The 21093-nt window shown below is 40.3% G+C and overlaps 1 protein-coding gene and 2 pseudogenes across 1 annotated transcript; 1 reads left to right on the top strand and 2 right to left on the bottom strand.

Moving 5' to 3' along the window:
* The first annotated feature begins 1391 nt into the window (after positions 1-1391).
* Positions 1392-5086, top strand: LOC146366383 (phosducin-like). Its single transcript, XM_084912982.1, has 6 exons — positions 1392-1500; positions 2991-3051; positions 3213-3349; positions 3452-3671; positions 3805-3917; positions 4599-5086. Exons 2-6 carry the CDS (start codon positions 3003-3005, stop codon positions 4785-4787), a joined length of 708 nt encoding a protein of 235 aa, XP_084769108.1. The 5' UTR covers positions 1392-1500; positions 2991-3002; the 3' UTR covers positions 4788-5086.
* A 3970-nt stretch (positions 5087-9056) lies between these two features.
* On the bottom strand, positions 9057-9804 carry LOC146366384 (uncharacterized; annotated as a pseudogene).
* Positions 9805-10607: 803 nt separating this feature from the next.
* On the bottom strand, positions 10608-12128 carry LOC146366385 (uncharacterized; annotated as a pseudogene).
* Between the last annotated feature and the right edge of the window lie 8965 nt (positions 12129-21093).

Raw genomic sequence — 21093 nt, forward strand, 5'->3', positions numbered from 1 at the left:
AAAAGACAGAATCCTCCCGCATTCAGAGAAACTATTACGCGTTTCGTGTTGAGCTGAGAGGGAACACAGTTTGTCCCGGACTTCAGCTACAATGAAAAAAGACACAAAGGTGGATTTATTCTTTGTCTTTGCTGCACAGCTGCCTCTTCTTCTCTCATTCTCTCTCCTGTTTCTACTTCAATCACGAAACTGATCAATGATCAGCTGATCGGCTTTTCTCTCTTGTTTGTTTATCGCTCACTTTGCGTCAGAAAGAGGAAACCAGCAGATGTCGCGCTAAACAACAGCAACTAGTGATGTGTCGGTCGCGAACGAAATGGCTCTTAGAGCCGAATCTTTGACGTGAACGACACGAGCCGGCTCCTTATCACTCATCCCCCCTCCCTTTCCAAACGCCTTCGAGGCATATTCCCCTCGGATGCTGACGGTGGATCAAGGAGACCAGCGCACGCAGGCCTGGATGTACTGTCTAAATCGGCTGTGTCTCACCCTTTACCCCCCCTGTTACTTGTCATGTGTTTCTTTGGTACATTAAGAGTTTTTTCATGTGCAGAGGTGTTTTTTTCTGTTCTCAAACTGATCTCCCTGTTGGAGCTCAGTCTGGGGGAAGTTATTTTTTTCTCCTTATCTTTCCTCATGTGGTGCATTTTCCATTGTTATACCTCTCTGACCTGTCTTCCCCATGTGATGTTTGTGTAATGTATGTATGTATGGTCGGAGGGTAAGATGGCGCCGCCATATCCTGCAATAGGTCGGCAGCCTTATGAAATTTCCCCTTGTGGGACTAATAAAGGTATATCAATCAATCAATCAATCAAAGGGCCTGTGTCTTCTATCCTTTCTTCCTTCCATCACCCAGAACTACTTGGCCCCGCCCCTCCTTGAGCCTGGTTCCGAGGTTTCTTCCTGTTGAAAAGGAGTTTTTCCTTTCCCCTCTTGCCAAGTGCTTACTCAAAGGGGGTTGTCTGATTGTTGTCTGATGGCTGAGGTTTTCTCTGTATTATAAAAAGTTTCTATTTTAACATGTTGTGTTGCAGGCTTGTAGATACTACAATAAAACATAAGCAGAGCACACACTGCCACAGTTAAACTGCGATGTCCAAAACAAACCATAAAAAGTAAACTGAAGAAATAAACTCATTGGCTAGATAAGGACCATATTTCACTCTTTTTTTTTCTTTTTCTCAAAAGTAACCAAAGCAACAGACGACTACTTTAACTTGTTTTGTTTCCCATAAGTAAAACATGTAAAAATGCTGTGTCCACTTCGGCCTCCTCAGTCCATAACACTGAGACGGGTATTGCACCTAATCATATTAAACAACACAACATTATGGTGACAGTGATTATGACGACTGTGAAGATTAAGCTTATTCCTTCTGCTCTAGCTCCACCCTTTGTAAGCCGGCACTCCCCGCTCTCAGCCAGATCTCACACTATCAGTGAATCACAAGATTGACTGACTGGCTTTTAAAACCAGTTCTTATTCAACGGACAAAGGTAAGAGCTGGTCACTTTTTTCTTTAGAAAGCATGCATTGGTGCTAATATTTATTTTTGCATTGAAAACCGTTATTGTTAATGCTGCTGGTGTAAGTCTAGCCTTTGACACACACTGAGTAATGTCATTGTTCGGCAGATGTGGTTAACACTCAGTTACTTTGTGTTGGTTTGGTGTTCCACAAACATATTGTTGCATATAAATCTGTTTATGTGTGCTTCTGCATTTCTTCATTTTCTTAAATCAATTCTTATGTGTTTTCTTACTGACTTTTCAAGCCATGTCATGTTAAAAAGCATCGCCCTCTAGAGTTAAAGTTCACTTCTTTAACTGAATGTGAGTTCATTGAAACCAGTGAAGGAAGAAATGAAAGCTTTGACAACCTGAACGAATTAGCTGCCTCAGCCTAACAGGCTTCATCAGTTATATGACTGACGTAGCTTTGCTGTCATCGACCGCCCAGCTGTCTCAGCAGCTTTCAGTGTGGCATGTACTGGTGTATGAAAGCAATATATCTGGGATATTTAGTGATCGCAGTTGCTAATCAGACGGATGCATAGCAAATAAAGAAATAAATACAACATTTTCCAGCACGTCTTTTTATGCACAATTGCCTGGTCTCAGTTCATGTGGGAGGCAAAATAAAATAAAAATTAGAGCAATGATATGCACAGTCTTTTATATTTTTTTACGAGCAGGTGTAAGATTGTGACAGTGAAGCTCCTCCCACCCAGCAACATCAATGTAGCCACGCCATTTTTCTGTGGGCTGTTTAGTTTAAACTTTGCTGTCAGCTCTGTGCTGATACTTGAATGTGTTACTAAAAGAAAGACATCGTGTTGTTCATTAGAAGTTATGTAATGTAACAAATGGCTTTGAACTGGGAGTACAGACAGAACTCCAACGGTTCTGTGTTTTTGACAAGCATACAAAAATGTTTGAGTAATGATCCATAAAACAGATAAATAACACAATCATGAGTCCATCAGCTTCTTTTTAATCAGTTACAATGTTGGCATTTAGATCATCGCTAAGTAGGAAAAAATCTTTCCCACTGTAAAAACGGTCACAGAGGATTTTGCATTTTCAGGGTCATACCAATAAAATAAATATCTAAATAATATTCATTATAAATAATAAATAAAATAAAACTTCATTGTCTTGTTTAGCTTTCATTAAATTTGATTGGTTTTAGCTCACAAACGATGTCATATCTCACTCACATATATCTATATAAGCTGTCCTAAGTGTGAGTGTCAGACTCCTGGTAATCTCATCTTAATCTGATAAGTAAACTTCAGCCTAGTTTAAACTAAATGTTTGTGACAACTGTGTGCCTAAATGCATGAATCATGCTGCAGATATTCAGATTTGGAGCTGTCACAATGTTGATTAGTTGTGACATCAAGCTAAAATGACACAAGCTTATTAAGCTAAAGAAAATATTGTTCAAGTAGCAAAAACACTGTTATCTACTCTGTGTGTCGCAGGCTTCCCAAAGGATGTCTGCCACCACTCAAGAAGAGGACGAAGTGCCCGCCAATCACACAGGTCAGCGACGTCACACGATAGTCTATTACAGCTGGATGCAAAACTCGGTGGATTCAGGCTATTATTGCCTTCGATGCTGTTTTGACTCGTGGTCGCCGACTCGTGGCGTTTTGCACTCATGAAAACACGTTGCTTTGTTACACTTCTTTGTGTGTCTCCAGGTCCCAAAGGTGTCATTAATGACTGGCGAAGGTTTAAGTTGGACAGTGTGGATCAGACTGTCCCTCAGAACAAGAGAGAGCTGCTCAGACAAATGTCCAGTCCTCGAGATGATGACAAGGAGAGACTCAACAGAAAGGTGAATGGAAACATCTGGAACAATATAATCATAGTAATGACACAGAAAGGCATGTAAGTGTAAAAACAAGTGCAGCAGTAACATATGTTTTCTCAACTGTAGATGAGTGTTCAGGAGTATGAGTTGATCCAAGAAGAGGATGAACGCTGTCTAAAACGCTACAGAAAACAGTGTATGCAGGAAATGCACGAGCGCCTGAGCTTTGGTCCCAAGTTTGAATGCGTCCATGAACTTGAGAGCGGAGAAGCCTTCCTTGAAGTCATAGAGAAGGAACACCGGTTGACCCTGGTGGTGGTCCACATCTACCAGCATGGTGTCAAAGGTCAGGTGTTTGAGGGGGGTGCATATTCAAGTGTAGTCTCAACACGAAAACAATAAATAGATATTCACCAAACAGCCACATACTGGACACAGTGTGGTTTGCTAACGGCTGCGGCTTCTCTGTGCTTTGTCAGGCTGTGAAGAGCTGAACTCATGCCTGGACTGTTTGGCTACTGAATACCCCAGTGTTAAATTCTGTCGTATTGACGCCGTGGCCACCGGTGCTGCTGAACGCTTCTCCTCTGAGGTTAGTGCACTGCTACCTTGCTGATGAAGAATTAGACTTTTAAATACACTTTCAGCTCCAGAACGTGTAGCACAGAACTTTGTTTTGGGTGTAGATAGATAGAATTTTATTTTGAACGTGCAAATATAACTGAAATAACAAGAAAAACATCTGGTTTCCATGTATATCTCTGTGTCTAGACAATGTGTGTGCTTGAAAAGGAGTATGATGACGTTTACACTTGTCCTGTTCTGGCCCCCTTATTTCAAATGTCCTTATTTACAAATCAATATTCAGAGTTTGACATTATATGTTTAACTATATACAAGTCTACACATAAACACACATAAAACAATTTCAGCACGTAAACCGAAACAACAACAAACTACATTTTTACATAAACTAAGCACCCTATGGTTAACACTAATCTATGAGCTTATTTTATATCTGTGTGACAAATACCTTAATGAACACTTTAAGCTTGCGTTACTCTGGCCTTGATCTATAAAAATGAGGACAAGTGGACAACTCAATCCCTGCAGGGATTTCTGTGGGATCTTATTTCCATCCTGTTCCCTATACTGAAAACATTCTTTTAAAGGTTTCTTGTCCAGGAAATATTCCTGTGGCTGGGAGTTACACCGAGCACTTCCAATTATAATGACTACAAGCTCATTTGGAGTTTTGTTGCTATTCTTCCAGGTTCTTCCTACCCTATTGGTGTACAAGGCTGGTGAGTTACTGGGTAACTTCCTGGCTGTGACCAAACACTTCAATGAAGAGTTCTTTGCAACGGATGTTGAGGCCTTTCTCAATGAATATGGCCTCTTACCCGAGAAGGAATTTGAAGCGTGTGCTGCTGATGAGGATGAGGGAGGGGAAGTGGAATAGAGCATTTATGCAGTGCACTGGAGGGGAGCAAATACAAGTAGAAAACAGGATGGGTGGATCTGACGGTAAGGGGCAAATGAAAAGGAGAGCTGAGGAAAAGAAGTGGAAGAACAGCAGCTGGGATATACACATGTTTAAAAAAAGCACAAAACTGTGCATACAGATAAACATCTAGCAGCTCAAATGCTGAATCTATTTAGAGACTGGTAGAAGTAAACCACAGACGGCGAGCAGGTCTGTGCTGAAATACTGCTTAGCAGTGATGTCATAACTCTCCAATAAAAGATGTCTTCATCACAGTTCTTCCTGTCAGTGTCTGTCTGTCTTTTTTATAATTAGCAATATTCATATTTTAATGTGACGTATATGAAACATCATCATGGACTGCAGAGGTGGAGGGAACAAAGTACAAATACATCTGCACTGTATTTTTCTGACAACGTTTTACTTTTACTCCGTACATTTTTAAACAAATTTCTGCACTTTCTCAAAACAGGTTCGTTACTTTTGGTTTGACAGATCTGAGTTATTATTTCACACTGCGAGCCTCGGTGTCTCGAAGAATTTAAGCAGTTCTGAAGGCAAAAGAAGATCCAAGCTGGTGCTAGCAAAGTGTAACTAATGAAGTCAATTTGTCTTTTGTCTTCATTTGGGTCACAAAATATAATCTATTAATTCATGTCTATGACAGCATTTCCCCCCCTAAAGACAGTGAATCACTTTCCATGTCTGAAAAGACTCCACTGTAATAGGCCGCAGGTGGTGACGATGAGTCGAGGCTTTCATCCTCTTTAATTATCCAGCCTGTTCTGTTCTGTCATCATTACACATTAGGATTAAAAAAAGTACTTTGAAGAAGGACGATTACATAAACCTCAACAGGGTAAAAGAACGAGGCGGTGTACAGGGTGCATTTAGGTCATTATGCCAATATTTCATGGCCATACTGGACTCAAATGTTTCATTTTTTACTAAACTGATGTGTTTTTAGTGGAGCTTCTTGATTTATTGGGCAACTTCTATGAAAATACCCTCCTGCTATAAATCATCAACGCATCGACTCCTGATTAGTGCAAATATCCAGTTAATTATATGGCAGCATGGCAGGAACTGCGAGCATTTAGACATGCAGGCATGAAGGAGAAGGGTGACTTTGAACCCTGCACGGTCTTTGGTGCCAGACAGGCTGTGTGACTATTTCACAAACTGCTCATATATTAGGATTTTCCTAACAAGTAGTGAGCCATATTTCTGTGGCCAAAAATACCTTGCTAAAAAATCAGATGAAAAAGGAGCAGATAAGCACATCAATAAGGTTACCAACGCTTCTGTAACTAAATAAGGTTTTTTTGAGCTGTCATGTGGCGAAATGAAATAAACATGTCATTGTTATTGCCTGACTGCTTTGAGGTGATAGGAAGGCAACAGCAAGCCAAATAACTACTACACTTCAGCAGCAGCCTTAGCAATAGAAGATCCCTCCGAGCGTTACCACTCACAGCTAAGACCAGGAAACTGAGGCTACAGACTCAACAAACCTGGGAAACATAAGATTGGAAAAACGCTTTCTGGTCTAATGAGTTTTGATTTCTGCTGCAACTTTCAGATGTTCTGGTCAGAATTTGGTGTGAACAACATGGAAGCATGAATCCATCCTGGCTCGTGTCAACAGTTCAGGCTGCTGGTTGTGGTGGTATAATGGGTTGGAGGACATTATCTTCTCACACTTCGGTCCCCAGCTGACTGTTCATCATTTAAACACCAAGGCCTGCTGAGTGCTGGTGCTGACCACAGTAATGGCTGCTTCCAGCAGGGTACCATGGCACAAAGCTCAGATCACCTGTTGGTTTTTTACAGTTTTTCTCAGTCGCTTTGGTGCTTTTCTCAGATCAAAATGAAAATTCTCAAAACCATTAGTGCAACCTCCACAGATTTTTTCACTTAATGCAAGATATTTTGACTTGAAATAAGTGAAAAAATCTAACAATGAAACAAGTGAAAATTATCTAGTTTTTCTGTAGCTTACTGGAATGTTGCTTTGTAGCTGTTATTTTAAGTGTAATGAGATATTTGACTAGAAATAAGAGAAATATACTTGGTAAGATTTTGAGTTTTTGCAGTGTACCGTGCCACTATCGAGAGCGTGCACGCCATCCCTGTGTGGTACCCTGGTTGCACAACAGCTGACAAGAAGAGACTGCAGAGGGTCAACAGTACTGTAGAGAAGGTGATCGGCTGTCCACTCTCCTCCCTGGACTTAATTGCCAGGTTGTCTCTCCAGAGCCAGGGCACTTATAAAGGGCCACCTCCACCCTAACCACCACCGCTTCAACACCCTGCCCTCTTGAAAAAGGTTTAGATCCATCAGATGTAAAACCAGCAGCTTCTTCCCGTGGGCTGTCAGAACTCTTAATGCTAACTCAGAGTGTGAACAGACTTCTCCAATACACCCACTCTGTTGCTGCTATTGATCAACTATGTGCAATATCTCAGTCTTTCCATGTTCTGTGCAATATTTTGGTCTCAGTGGAATTACCATCCCCACCCTAAATGACCATAGCCCCTCGACCTTTATTTATTTAATATATTACATAACTGCCCTTGTATACAGCCCCACAATGTTTCTGTTTCAATGTTTCTTACGCATTGTTACGCCCCTAGTCTAGGCGTGTAGAGACGCACATAAGGTTGGAGGAGAGAGAGACAAGTACCCGCCCTGATTCCCAAGCCAAACATCCGCAACCAGTTGTGAGTAAAACAAAGGTTATTTCAAAGGTCAGGAAGCATAGCTCCAGGGTGAGCCCAGGCCAAAATAATAAACAAAACCAACTAAGTCCCGCCAGTACGGAAGAGGATTAGGGCCACTGGAAAAAAAATCTGAGAAAAAAGTCAGAATTCTGAGAAAAAAGTCAGAATTCTGAGAAAAAAGTCAGAATTCTGAGAAAAAAGTCAGAATTCTGACTTTTTTCTCAGAATTCAGGAAAAGAAGAAAAAAAAAGACGTGTCCACTTTTTTTTCCCCCAGTCGCCCTAAACAATATATATATATGTATATAGTATATATTTATGTATGTACATTATGGAATGCCGTTTAGAAAAATATTATATATATATTACAATGAAAGTCTGAATATATAGAATGAAACTTGAATATATAGAATGATCTTCTGAATATGCCAGATGCTTCGGTTATTAGTGAATTTGGTTGTGTTCATTCAGAAAGTAAAAAACAAACACACTTTTGTGACGGTGGCATAGTCACACAACGTTGTACATAATGGCATAATACAAAAAACGACTTGAACCTTCACAGGTAAAGTTTTATTAAGAAAAAAAATTCTTTGTAAGGAATTCTAAGTGAAGCCATTTCTCAGGACATTGCTTGACAAATTAGGAACACAAGTTATTCAAACGTATTACAAAACTAAGCAAACTGCAACTGACCTGATGAAATCCTGCTTGGTATTCACCTATTTTTCAAAGAACGACTTCCATTCAGCTATTGCTTTCTTATATGCACTAGTGGCATCTCGATCATGGATGGCATCAGCGATTACCTCAGTTTGTATGACAGAGAGGACTGTTGCAACACATTTCAGGTATGTTAAGTGTAAGGTGTAGTAATATGCCATCAACACCAACATTCCTTCCCAGAAATCCTCCAAGGGGAGAGTGGTCACTGGTATATTTCCTACAGCAACAATGCTGGTTGTCCCAGCAAAAAGCAGCACTGGGGAGGAGAGAGGCCGCTTCTCCGGGTATAGCAGAGCATATACGGCAAGGCCAGGATGGTCCATTTGGTAAAGTAAATCTGTTGGGCATCTTTCTTTGCCTTTAGACAATAATTCTGATGGCAAAAGAACCAAACGGGACAGGCGGGAAAACAAAACAAAACAAAACAAAACAAAACAAAAGGAACTGGGACTTCTCGGCTGTCAGTCGGTTTGTTTTCTTTCCAAGTCAATGAACATCCTTCTCTTTTGTTGGTGGTTCGTTCTTCTGACCTCTCCTTATCCTGGTCACATGTCTCCACTTACCTTTCACATGCAGTGATGCAGGACACATGGCGTGCAGAGACCATCTCTAAAGACCTCACAGTGATTTAAGGGCACTATGCATCCAGGACAGTGACAGATCTCCTCACAGACTGTACAGCTGACAGCTGTTTTACAACCCGGCCCAGGCATCTTGTCTCTGATAGGTTCTTTATGTTTAAAAACTTCAGCAACAAATGGAGTGACCTCTTCATTCTTCATGTTGTCATGTTTCTCTAGAGTTTCATCTCTCTGTGTTTTACTTCAGTGAATCTGATTCTTTCTTGCAGATTTTGGATGCAGGCTGTCAGTCTGATACTTTGCTTTAACATTTTAAATGCTGCTTTTGGCTTTGGAGGTGCAGTTTCTTTCAGGAAGGCTGTGAACTCTTACAGTCCTCTCTCTGAGCTCAAAATTTAGTTTCAGGTATTTTTCTTTCTTATCTTCAAGCTGGCCGTTATTAAACAGGAAGTGAACAGACTGATTCTTCTCATTTTTGGCACATTTAAGTTTTGCACCTTCAGGAGCTTAAATGTATTTTTAGGTTTTCTTCCATCTGAGTGTGATGAGAGCTATAATTTTTTTCCTACATATCGTTACAAAGAATTTACACTGAATCAAAGACGTACATCAGTCGGTCACCCAGTCGATTGTCTGTCGCCTTCATCGCCAGACCAACTGCACTAACTTCATGAACTCCATCCAACAAGTCCATCATGTTCAGTCCCTCTGGAGTCTCCATATCCAGGAGTGTTGATGATGGTCAGAGAGTAGGGCAGAGTTTCATCTTCAAACTCAAAGATCTCGTACAGGATCACACCTGATGTCTGACTTCTTTTCTCCTCCTCTACAATCCTAAACCAGACTTCATCCTCCCACTTCACTCCCATCGTGTAGTTGAGCAGAGTGTTGACCAGAGCAGATTTAAGCCACAAGTAAGATGGTTTTATTTGTCTTGTCTTGATTTTTTTCTCCAACAGTCATTCTGTGACCCACACAAACATGTGGTCACAACTGTACATTCAGTGTTGTTACATGTGGAGGTAATTGCGCATGTTTCACTTTGCTGCTATAATGAGGTTCACAAAGTTTTGTGTCGCAAGGGAGTGCCATATCACTTTGGACAGTAGAGGGCAGCAGAGTGCCTTGGGACTGAGTTGTGTGCACAGCTGAACACTGTGATGTTTAGTCTTTCATAATTTAAGATGTGTTTATGATGTGAAGTGTATTACACTGTATTTACATGAGCTATTCCAGCTCTGCCAAACTCAATAGCTATGCTACATGCCTGAGTAATGGTGGATGCTATTGTCTTTTAGCAATAACACCCGCCTCCATATGAAGCTCTGATCCAGTTGTGTTTACAGTTCCTGTACACTTGTGTAACTTTGTCTTCATTGCAAGTGGTTTTTTTGGGTAGCATGTGTGTAAAATGTTCCGAGGTTACATCGTTCATGACGCATAATTTGAAATTATTTATCTTTATTAAAGCAATCAGGGGAAAACTTTTTCTTTTTCTTCGTTTACTCCAAGATGTGGTGTGTGTATTTTTTATGGGGTTAACCTTCTTCTAAAATCTGTTGTTATTTCAATATTTCTGTCCAACTATTTCACGCTGTGTTTGAGCACAACTTGTTGGAAATACCGTTTACTCCTTTTGTTTTATTTTAATTTGTAGGAAACTAGCACAACTTCCGCTTTGTTCCGCGTACACACAGATGGGCCTTGATGAAGCACAATTTCACCTCAGCGCTTCCTTATTTGGAAAATCTGCACAAGGGCTCCCTCTACAGGGAGCAAGTCTGCCCTGCTATAGAGTCTCTGCCCTGATGTGGGAAAATGAGAAATTGAGCACAAAGATAAGGCTCTTGAAACACAACACCATCACCGTCCCTAAAACACACTGTTCTCTTTCATTTTAACAATCTGTTTAACAGAATAAAACAACTATTTCTGATGGTAAATAAAAGTCACAAAACATCATAATTTCAACTGGGCAAAGTTGAGTGTTATAGGTTGGTTAATTCGCCCTTATTTCCACTGAAAAGGTCCCCAGCAGTTTGTTCTGAAGGAAGGAATTAAGTTAAAATAAATGGAAGATATTTAATAGGGTGGAGGAGCTGTGTTTCCATATGAAATAAACTGAAAGACCAGAAAACTGGACAAAGGTATGCAATACAATACAAAATATACAAGTGATGTACTAAAACTAGATCCAAACTGTATGACTGACATGTAAAAATAAATAACTAATTATGTGTGTGTGTGTGTGGGCGGGGGGGTATCCTGAGAACTGACTATTAAAACTGCCAAACATTTGACTGTGAAAGGAAGACTGTAAAGTCCTCAGGTGGCCGTTCAAGAATGCACAGTCTGTAATTCCATCACTCTTTCTTGCAGTAACATCCTGCACCAGCTGCAGACGAGACAATGTGACTGAAGTATATATATATGTGTGTGTGTGTGTGTATGTGATTATGTCTCTGATAGGTTCTTTATGTTTAAAAACTTCAGCAACAAATGGAGTGACCTCTTCATTCTTCATGTTGTCATGTTTCTCTAGAGTTTCATCTCTCTGTGTTTTACTTCAGTGAATCTGATTCTTTCTTGCAGATTTTGGATGCAGGCTGTCAGTCTGATACTTTGCTTTAACATTTTAAATGCTGCTTTTGGCTTTGGAGGTGCAGTTTCTTTCAGGAAGGCTGTGAACTCTTACAATCCTCTCTCTGAGCTCAAAATTTAGTTTCAGGTATTTTTCTTTCTTATCTTCAAGCTGGCCGTTATTAAACAGGAAGTGAACAGACTGATTCTTCTCATTTTTGGCACATTTAAGTTTTGCACCTTCAGGAGCTTAAATGTATTTTTAGGTTTTCTTCCATCTGAGTGTGATGAGAGCTATAATTTTTTTTCCTACATATCGTTACAAAGAATTTACACTGAATCAAAGACGTACATCAGTCGGTCACCCAGTCGATTGTCTGTCGCCTTCATCGCCAGACCAACTGCACTAACTTCATGAACTCCATCCAACAAGTCCATCATGTTCAGTCCCTCTGGAGTCTCCATATCCAGGAGTGTTGATGATGGTCAGAGAGTAGGGCAGAGTTTCATCTTCAAACTCAAAGATCTCGTACAGGATCACACCTGATGTCTGACTTCTTTTCTCCTCCTCTACAATCCTAAACCAGACTTCATCCTCCCACTTCACTCCCATCGTGTAGTTGAGCAGAGTGTTGACCAGAGCAGATTTAAGCCACGAGTAAGATGGTTTTATTTGTCTTGTCTTGATTTTTTTCTCCAACAGTCATTCTGTGACCCACACAAACATGTGGTCACAACTGTACATTCAGTGTTGTTACATGTGGAGGTAATTGCGCATGTTTCACTTTACTGCTATAATGAGGTTCACAAAGTTTTGTGTCGCAAGGGAGTGCCATATCACTTTGGACAGTAGAGGGCAGCAGAGTGCCTTGGGACTGAGTTGTGTGCACAGCTGAACACTGTGATGTTTAGTCTTTCATAATTTAAGATGTGTTTATGATGTGAAGTGTATTACACTGTATTTACATGAGCTATTCCAGCTCTGCCAAACTCAATAGCTATGCTACATGCCTGAGTAATGGTGGATGCTATTGTCTTTTAGCAATAACACCCGCCTCCATATGAAGCTCTGATCCAGTTGTGTTTACAGTTCCTGTACACTTGTGTAACTTTGTCTTCATTGCAAGTGTTTTTTTTGGGTAGCATGTGTGTAAAATGTTCCGAGGTTACATCGTTCATGACGCATAATTTGAAATTATTTATCTTTATTAAAGCAATCAGGGGAAAACTTTTTCTTTTTCTTCGTTTACTCCAAGATGTGGTGTGTGTATTTTTTATGGGGTTAACCTTCTTCTAAAATCTGTTGTTATTTCAATATTTCTGTCCAACTATTTCACGCTGTGTTTGAGCACAACTTGTTGGAAATACCGTTTACTCCTTTTGTTTTATTTTAATTTGTAGGAAACTAGCACAACTTCCGCTTTGTTCCGCGTACACACAGATGGGCCTTGATGAAGCACAATTTCACCTCAGCGCTTCCTTATTTGGAAAATCTGCACAAGGGCTCCCTCTACAGGGAGCAAGTCTGCCCTGCTATAGAGTCTCTGCCCTGATGTGGGAAAATGAGAAATTGAGCACAAAGATAAGGCTCTTGAAACACAACACCATCACCGTCCCTAAAACACACTGTTCTCTTTCATTTTAACAATCTGTTTAACAGAATAAAACAACTATTTCTGATGGTAAATAAAAGTCACAAAACATCATAATTTCAACTGGGCAAAGTTGAGTGTTATAGGTTGGTTAATTTGCCCTTATTTCCACTGAAAAGGTCCCCAGCAGTTTGTTCTGAAGGAAGGAATTAAGTTAAAATAAATGGAAGATATTTAATAGGGTGGAGGAGCTGTGTTTCCATATGAAATAAACTGAAAGACCAGAAAACTGGACAAAGGTATGTAATACAATACAAAATATACAAGTGATGTACTAAAACTAGATCCAAACTGTATGACTGACATGTAAAAATAAATAACTAATTATGTGTGTGTGTGTGTGGGCGGGGGGGTATCCTGAGAACTGACTATTAAAACTGCCAAACATTTGACTGTGAAAGGAAGACTGTAAAGTCCTCAGGTGGCCGTTCAAGAATGCACAGTCTGTAATTCCATCACTCTTTCTTGCAGTAACATCCTGCACCAGCTGCAGACGAGACAATGTGACTGAAGTATATATATATGTGTGTGTGTGTGTGTATGTGATTATGGATAGATGGATAGATGGTTGTGTAAATAGCAATGGACCCCCCTGCAGTTCACCTACTGGTCTGGAATCGGGGTGGATGACGCTCTCATCTACCTGTTACACCGATCCCTCTCTCACCTAGAGCCGGCAGGGAGCACTGTGAGGATTATGTTTTTTGACTTCTCCAGTGCTTTCTACACCATCCAGCCTGCACTACTGAGGGAAGCTGGAGGGAGCCAGAGAACCAATGCTACCTACAGAAGTTGATGTTGATGATACAGCCATCATCAGATGTGTATCACACAGGAAAGAACAGGAATACAGGGGGGTCATCAGTGACTTTTTTGGCTGATGTGAGACCAAGACAAAGGAGATGGTCGTAGACTTCAGGAGGAAGTCACCCCCTACAACACTGGTGAACGTCTAAGGAAAAGACACTGAGATAGTGGACTCTTGTCCTATACACGGACAGGGACAGGAGCAGGACTGACAAACTGGTGTGGAGGTCTAGCTCTGTGCTGGGATTTCCTCAGGAGTCTGTGGAGGCGGTGGGTGAGAGGAGGATGTTAGTACAGTTGACATCCATCATGAACAACCCACATCACCCTATGCATGAGTCTCAAGTGTGCTGAGCAGCTCCTTTAGTCAGAGACTGAAACATCGTCGCTGCAGGAAGGAGCGCTTTTGCAAATCATTCATCCCAACAGCAGTTAGACTCTAAAACTCCTCAATCACTCCGTCATGAGTTACTGGACATTGTGGACATCCATGGTCACACTTCATGCATAATCCACCTTTTATATGTATGGACGTGTGCAGGTATATGTGCATGTATATGTATACATATGCAGTGTAGGGGAGTAACGGAGTACATGTACCACCATTACGTATTTAAAATACAAAATATGAGTAACTGTATTCCGTTACAGTTACCGTTTAAAAAGGTGGTATTCAGAATACAGTTACTTTGTTGAAATGAAGGGATTACACAGCGGTCTTTTTCTGTTTCATATGTTAGACTGTCCCCTCTCTATTTTTGGTAATTCCACGTCGGAACAAAACAGGCATTAAGAGGCTCTAAGTCCTGTGTCTCAATCTCGCGGCCCGTGTCACCTCTACTTGCAGCCTGCATAATGATGTGACAAAATAGTTTTCAAAATTATTGTTTGAAAAATTATTTAATAAGAAGGCAATAGGCAGAGTGTTACAGGCATACCCCTAAAGAATGTAGCCTCGTGGGCAGTGTAGCCCAGTTGTAAGTACGCTATTAAGACTCGACTGTACACCGTGTTCGTGTTTTCCTCTGAAACAATAAGCTCCGTTGCAGCAGCCTTTCAACGCCTCTCTCTGTCTCTCACTAGCAAAGTTGACCCAGACAACAAAGTAAAGCTAGTTTTCAGCTACGAGCCCGACACGAACCCGACGTATTAGCCAGAGGTCCCTTTACTACGGCTCGGAGCCGCGGACCTGTTTTATATACGCGCCGAATAGTTTTCTATACGAGATCACTGCAAAAAGTGCAGCCTTACCTAATGTCCACCTACTGTTACTCATTTATATTCAGATTTAAACATCTAGTTGGTGTTGGTATGGAGAGTAACCTTCAGTAATAGTAATAAATCACACAGCAATAGTTCATTCATGTAGTTGTAAAAAAGCATAATAATATATTAAGTAATCCAAAGTATTCAGAATATGTTACTCTTATTGAGTAACGTAATGTAACAGAATACATTACAAAATACATTTTGGGGCATGTAATCTGTAATCTGTAGTGGAATACACTTTAAAAGTAACCTTCCCAACACTGCCAACCACCTACAGTGAAGTTGGGAGAAACTCAAATGACTTGGGGGGTTTAACGCCATCCAGTCCTGGTGTTTACTTCGGAATCTACCACTCATCTTTGGAGACTTAGTTTGTCCAAATGATCAGCACTGGTATTTGCTACTGCTGTTGCTTCAAATAGTGAATATTGTGTTTTCACCAGTGTTATCAAAAGGTATCACTATTTTCTTGAAACACCTGATCGCCGAACACCACAGGTTTGTTTCCACACAAGAAGCTGCTACCAAAGCATCACTTCATGGTGCATTATCCTACATGTATACTCAAAACAGGACCATTTTTGCATAGCTGATTCATGCGCTATGAAGCGAAACACAAGTTCTTTAAAAAACAATTGAAAAGTTTAAAAATGTAACTAAAGTTATAAAACAATCAATAAAACATCAAAGTGATTTTGCTTTCAGGTGGCAGACATTTGACCCCAGGAGACTGACCACTGGACCAGGTAAAATGCTTTCTTGAAATACATTGGACTGGGACTGTGAGATAGCAGAGACTCTTCAGCTACCAATCAACACCAAGGTGTTAAACATCAGATGGGCAAAACACCATAGAAATATTTATCTTGCAGATTTAGTTGTTTGTATAAAAGTCCGATGTGCAATGCCAGTTTTTCACACGTTCGACCGTGCTGTTGTGAAGGATGAGAGGTTATTTATGATTACTTTTGCACTGCAAACAGCACGTCTCAATGAGCATTTCAATGCTTTTCTGAAAGTTTAACTCTGCTCTAAGAGTAAATTTAACTCCATTTAGACTGGGTCCAAATACTGTCTTTTTTAGAGTAACATTTTATTCAGGTTAAGTAAAATTTACTCAGTGAATTTTACTGTGTACTGATTTAAAAAACAAACAAAACACACAAACACACATATTGTGGAGGTATGTAAGGACGACACGAGAGCTTATACATTTTACTCGAACTTCAAATCTTGAAGGAGCCTTTACTCAAAATCTCAGCTTCACTCAACGGCTTTCACATCTCTTAGAACCCAGAAACATGACTCCTCCCACTTCCCCTGGTGGTCCGCCACAATATATATACATATCCTTTTAACTGTAATGCTAATTGCCTTTATTTATGTAATTCACATTTTTTAGAGTTCCTGTGATTGCTCTGTATGACTTTAACTTGTTGGCAATTTTGTGTGCACCTTTGGGACCAAACTACTTTTGGATATGTAGTTTAATTTCCCCTTTAAATTTGTATTGGTTCAGTCCAGAGCCTATTTGGGCTCTGGTTCAACCAGTCATCCAGAACTGTTTATGTGTGAACGTGTGATTCGTTCATTTGAATTGTTTTCTGTACAATACTTTTGTATTTAAACACAAACTTTTTGATATTTGTTAATGACCTTGATGAAGGCCACAAGCTGAAATGGGCTGGTCTGCTAACAAAGTTGTTCCCAAGTGTTGCTGGAGTCTTCACCTCACCTGGATTTAAGGCAGCTGGAAAGCTGTACAAGCTGAGAGTGAAGAAGCACTGTCAATAAACATTCACCTGTCTTGCAACACTGTGTGCGTCGACACTTTCAGTCACAATACTCAATACAGGACTTAAACCAAAAATACAGCTTTATCTGCTGGATGAAGGTGATACAAAAAAATGCAAAACTAAGCTGGAAAATTCTATTACTAATTCATTCGGGGAAACACAGGGAGTGACACACAGCCATGAGGAAGGACAAAGGACTGAGGGAGACGCTGACCTAAATACACAGAGGGATAACAAGGAAGTGAGAACACACGAGGAACACAGCTGACACGAATTACCATAACGAGACAGGGAAAGCTAGACTGAAAAGAATGAACATGGAAACATGGTTCACAACAAAACAGGAAACATGATACACGAGTGGAGGAGAGGCAGACGAGAGGGAGCGACGGAACGCGAGGAGAGAGAGCACCAAAACTCAAAACACTGGGTCACAGTCCCAGGACCATGACAGTCACGAGATGGTCACATATCGTTTTAGTCATCATGCGTTCCACATCTTGGATGGACATGAAGAACCGATCACGGTAAACATTTGTATTAGGATGCAGCGTTTGAGACAGATGATCAATGACCAAGCCCCACAAACCCAGATCTCTTGGTTCTTCAACCTGCTGAAGGAGTGCAGGTGCCCCTTGATAAATGTCAAAGTCCAGCACAATACCATCTGCTGTTGTGCAAACAAAGTTTTTTATGCCAACTGGGTTTGGCTTCATTGGCAGACACTGTCAACACGGATAAGCTCCTGTGAATTTAATCATCTGCCCATCAATAGAAACACATTCTGGGTGAGCCTGAGATTTGCAGCCTTTCAGAATGCGGTTCAGAAAAGGCCTCAGAATCTATCACACTCTCTCTGATCCTCTGGAACATCATCATCAATGAGCACTTTGAGTGGTTGCCTCAGTCTGAAGAATCTGTCACGTGAACTTTTCAGTGACGGCAAGGAATCTCAAGGCTTTGGACCTGAGTGCAGGATACATCAAAATACAGGCACCAAAAAATGATAAATTTCATCAGTTGAAGTGTTGCGTGGGTTCCCACTTCTAGCCAGTGATGTAGCATTAGAGCAATCTACAATCATTTTTATCAAATCTTTATCAATATACTGCTCTATGTAGTCCAGTGGGGTCCAGCCCTCTCTGTCCTGCACAGTTTCTTCCTCCTGCTTAAACTGGGCTTGATTTGGTGTTAGCGGAAAAGCCTTCCATCACATCCCACACCCTTTCTTGGACTGTTCTTGATGGCTTGGTCCTGGGGTTGTCTCTTCAGGGACATTGTCTGAGACATCAGCCTCATCCTGTTGTGTTCAAGAGTGATGCCTGGGAGTGTGTGATCTGGCAATTTCACAATCTGAACAATATCCTTCATATTAATCACGGAGACGTTTACGTCCCCTGATAAGCTGAGAGGGCAGTGGAATGGGGTCCTCACACCCACTACTGTCCTCCTCACTGCTGATTAGCTCATGTCATGGACAGGGGCGGATCTAGAGAAATCTTCTTAGGGTGGCATGAGGGGGACAAAGAAATCAAATGGGGTGGCAAAACCAAAGCTTTTTTTTTCCAAACACATACGCAGGTGGTTACATATGGTTAAAATAATGCAGTAAGTACACACATTTTCATATAAATATAGTCTATAACTTGATTATTGTCTGTAGCCCACATAATTACACACTTTAGTTACATAAAACATGTGAGTTTTGATGTTATGTACTGTGTAGCCTGTATAATAAATAAATATGTAGCCCAATAAGTATAAAATCCAGAAAGCTACACAACATGGGGCGGTTCATTTACAAACACATTTCACTGTTTTTTGTTAGAAAATCATCAGATTGTTAAATACTTAAATTACACAAAATGTCAGAAATCTGCACTGTCATGAACAAACATTTAAACCTAATTTTTCATGATTTGTTGGATTAACCCTCTGAGGTCCAAAATATAACTCCTCATTTTTGGTATCATTCTTTTCAGCTCAATCTCACATGTCTGAATTTAGTTGTTTTTTCACTGATATTCTGTATTAATGTTACTGATCTGAAATCACACAAAAACTTAAAATTCTAGTAGTAGTTTTTTACTGTAAAAAAACACAGACATGTTGAGAAAATTATTTTTATAACTTCAAATGCAAATATAAATTGTATAAACTTATGCACACATTTTGTAAACATATACAACTGTTTATCTAAAAATGCAGCCAATACACCTGCCGTTTTTTTTTTATTTTGTACACTCCACACTAAACGTCACAAATCTCCCACATCTCAAAACTTGCTCGCTCTGCCTCGCTGCTGTCACTCCCAAAACTTTCTCCTCTTTCTAAACAACCAAATCCCACGTGTTGACTTTTTTAAAACAAAAAACTGTTACACATTGTACAGTTTTCAACCAATAGGAAAGAATTTGGTTTTTTTTATCTTTAATGTTTTCCTGCTGTTCTTAGAAATAAAACAAAACAAAACACACCCAAAAAAGAAACACAAGAAAAAATTGTGACAACAGTATTTTTTAAAAAAAACATGGCTTATATATATATATTTTTTTTATCATAACTCTGGATTTACTGGCCTGTAATTAACATTTAAAAACTTTGAAGTCCAAACTTTCAACACAGGCTGAAAGACTCAGCGTGGCTGCAGCTTGTTGTTATGTCAGCTTAAATCAGTCGTGTGATTTGGAGGTGCAGCGTGTCCTGTGGACCTCAGAGGGTTAATAACACTCACCTTCATTTCATTTCCAGAGAGTAACATCCAACCACCTGTGTGAAATCTGAAATTCCCATAGTGTTGGTCAAAATGTGCTCTGGCACAATCATAAGCATCGCTTGCTACTGAAAACAAGAAAAAAGCCAGTCGGCGCTATGGGCTGAACCATTTGTTAATGGTAGAGGGGGGGAACACTATGCAATATATTCAGTTTTAGCATTTATATTCACTGTTGACTGTAACTACGCTCAAAGTGTTAATGCTGTCTTATTTTAATAAACAACACTGTCATATGCAAAACTGGGGTGGGACTTGGGGTGGCAAGGGATCATTTTAGGGGGGCACTTGCCACCCCTTGCCGCCCTTCTAGATCCGCCCCTGGTCATGGGGGGGTCGATATTCAGCATCCCCCACGAGATCGTCAATATCTGACAAATCTTAAACCTCTGAGTTGTCTCCACCAATTAACCCCAGTAACTCCATTGCTCTTGTGAGAGAATAACGCTCTTGAAAAAACATCATGAGAAAGATCAACTAAAAAAATCTATGGAGATTTATTTATAAAACATGCTATTTCTGCTTGCACTGTAGTAAACTATTGTTTTCTACCTAAATCATCCAAAAATACAATTTCATTACCACATTTTGCTAGCGCATGTTGCTAGCAATTATGATAACATATAACTCCCTCTGTCCACATTTGTTGACATTGTCATCAAAGCTAACAAAATTAAGTCCCTCTGTCTAAAATTTAAATTCCATAACAAACATTGGACACTTTTATACATATCTGCACAAGAATCAGCCATGAAATCTGAAGGAACTTTTTACCTGGTCGAAGTTTGGCTCGGGAGTTGCCATCTGAACTTCCGAGTGTGCTGTCGGCCATCTTGACTCTAACGTGTAATGAGAACTACTATAATGTCCTTGTAAGTGGTGTTACGACCCCCTCTGCTAGGCGTCAGGGAAGGAGTAACATACACAAGCCCCCAACGAGCCAATCCTCCACGAGTCCTAGCACTCTTGGATTTGCATAAACAAAAAGGCAGTTTCACTCCCTCCAAGGCCTCTGGCCGTAACAGTGGATATCAGGCTCGTGTAGAGCAAAATTTAGTATTGTAGTCTAGATAACCCAAATGTGATGTCCGCATATCATGCCAGGTCCTAGGAGGTTAAGCATGTTCAGTCTATTAGAATAAATCATGTTGAAAAGAAAAAAAGTAGTCATGTTTTCTCCTGAAGCTCCGCCCCCTGGACTGGTTCTGGCGGAAAAATCGGCTGCGCTGTCCGCCATTTTCGTCTCTTGCTTTGGAAACTACTGCTGAAATAAAAATTTAAAGCTAAAACACCAATGAGAAAGAGCGTAGACCCTTTATATATGTGGACTTTTACTGAGGTAACGTTATTTTGCTGGTATGTGGGCTGTTTATCG

This window comes from Perissodus microlepis, chromosome 18 (genome assembly GCF_051167445.1).
Source record: "Perissodus microlepis isolate ML-2025 ecotype Zambia chromosome 18, ASM5116744v1, whole genome shotgun sequence".
NCBI classification, from domain to species: Eukaryota; Metazoa; Chordata; class Actinopteri; order Cichliformes; family Cichlidae; genus Perissodus; species Perissodus microlepis.

What these genes read in the sequence shown, in the direction of transcription:
- LOC146366383 (XM_084912982.1), top strand. Translation starts at nt 3,003, where the DNA reads ATGTCTGCCACCACTCAAGAAGAGGACGAAGTGCCCGCCAATCACACA. An exon ending in CTACCAGCATGGTGTCAAAG is followed by an intron (nt 3,672 to 3,804) that starts GTCAGGTGTTTG and finishes GTGCTTTGTCAG; the next exon opens with GCTGTGAAGAGCTGAACTCA. An exon ending in CTGAACGCTTCTCCTCTGAG is followed by an intron (nt 3,918 to 4,598) that starts GTTAGTGCACTG and finishes CTATTCTTCCAG; the next exon opens with GTTCTTCCTACCCTATTGGT.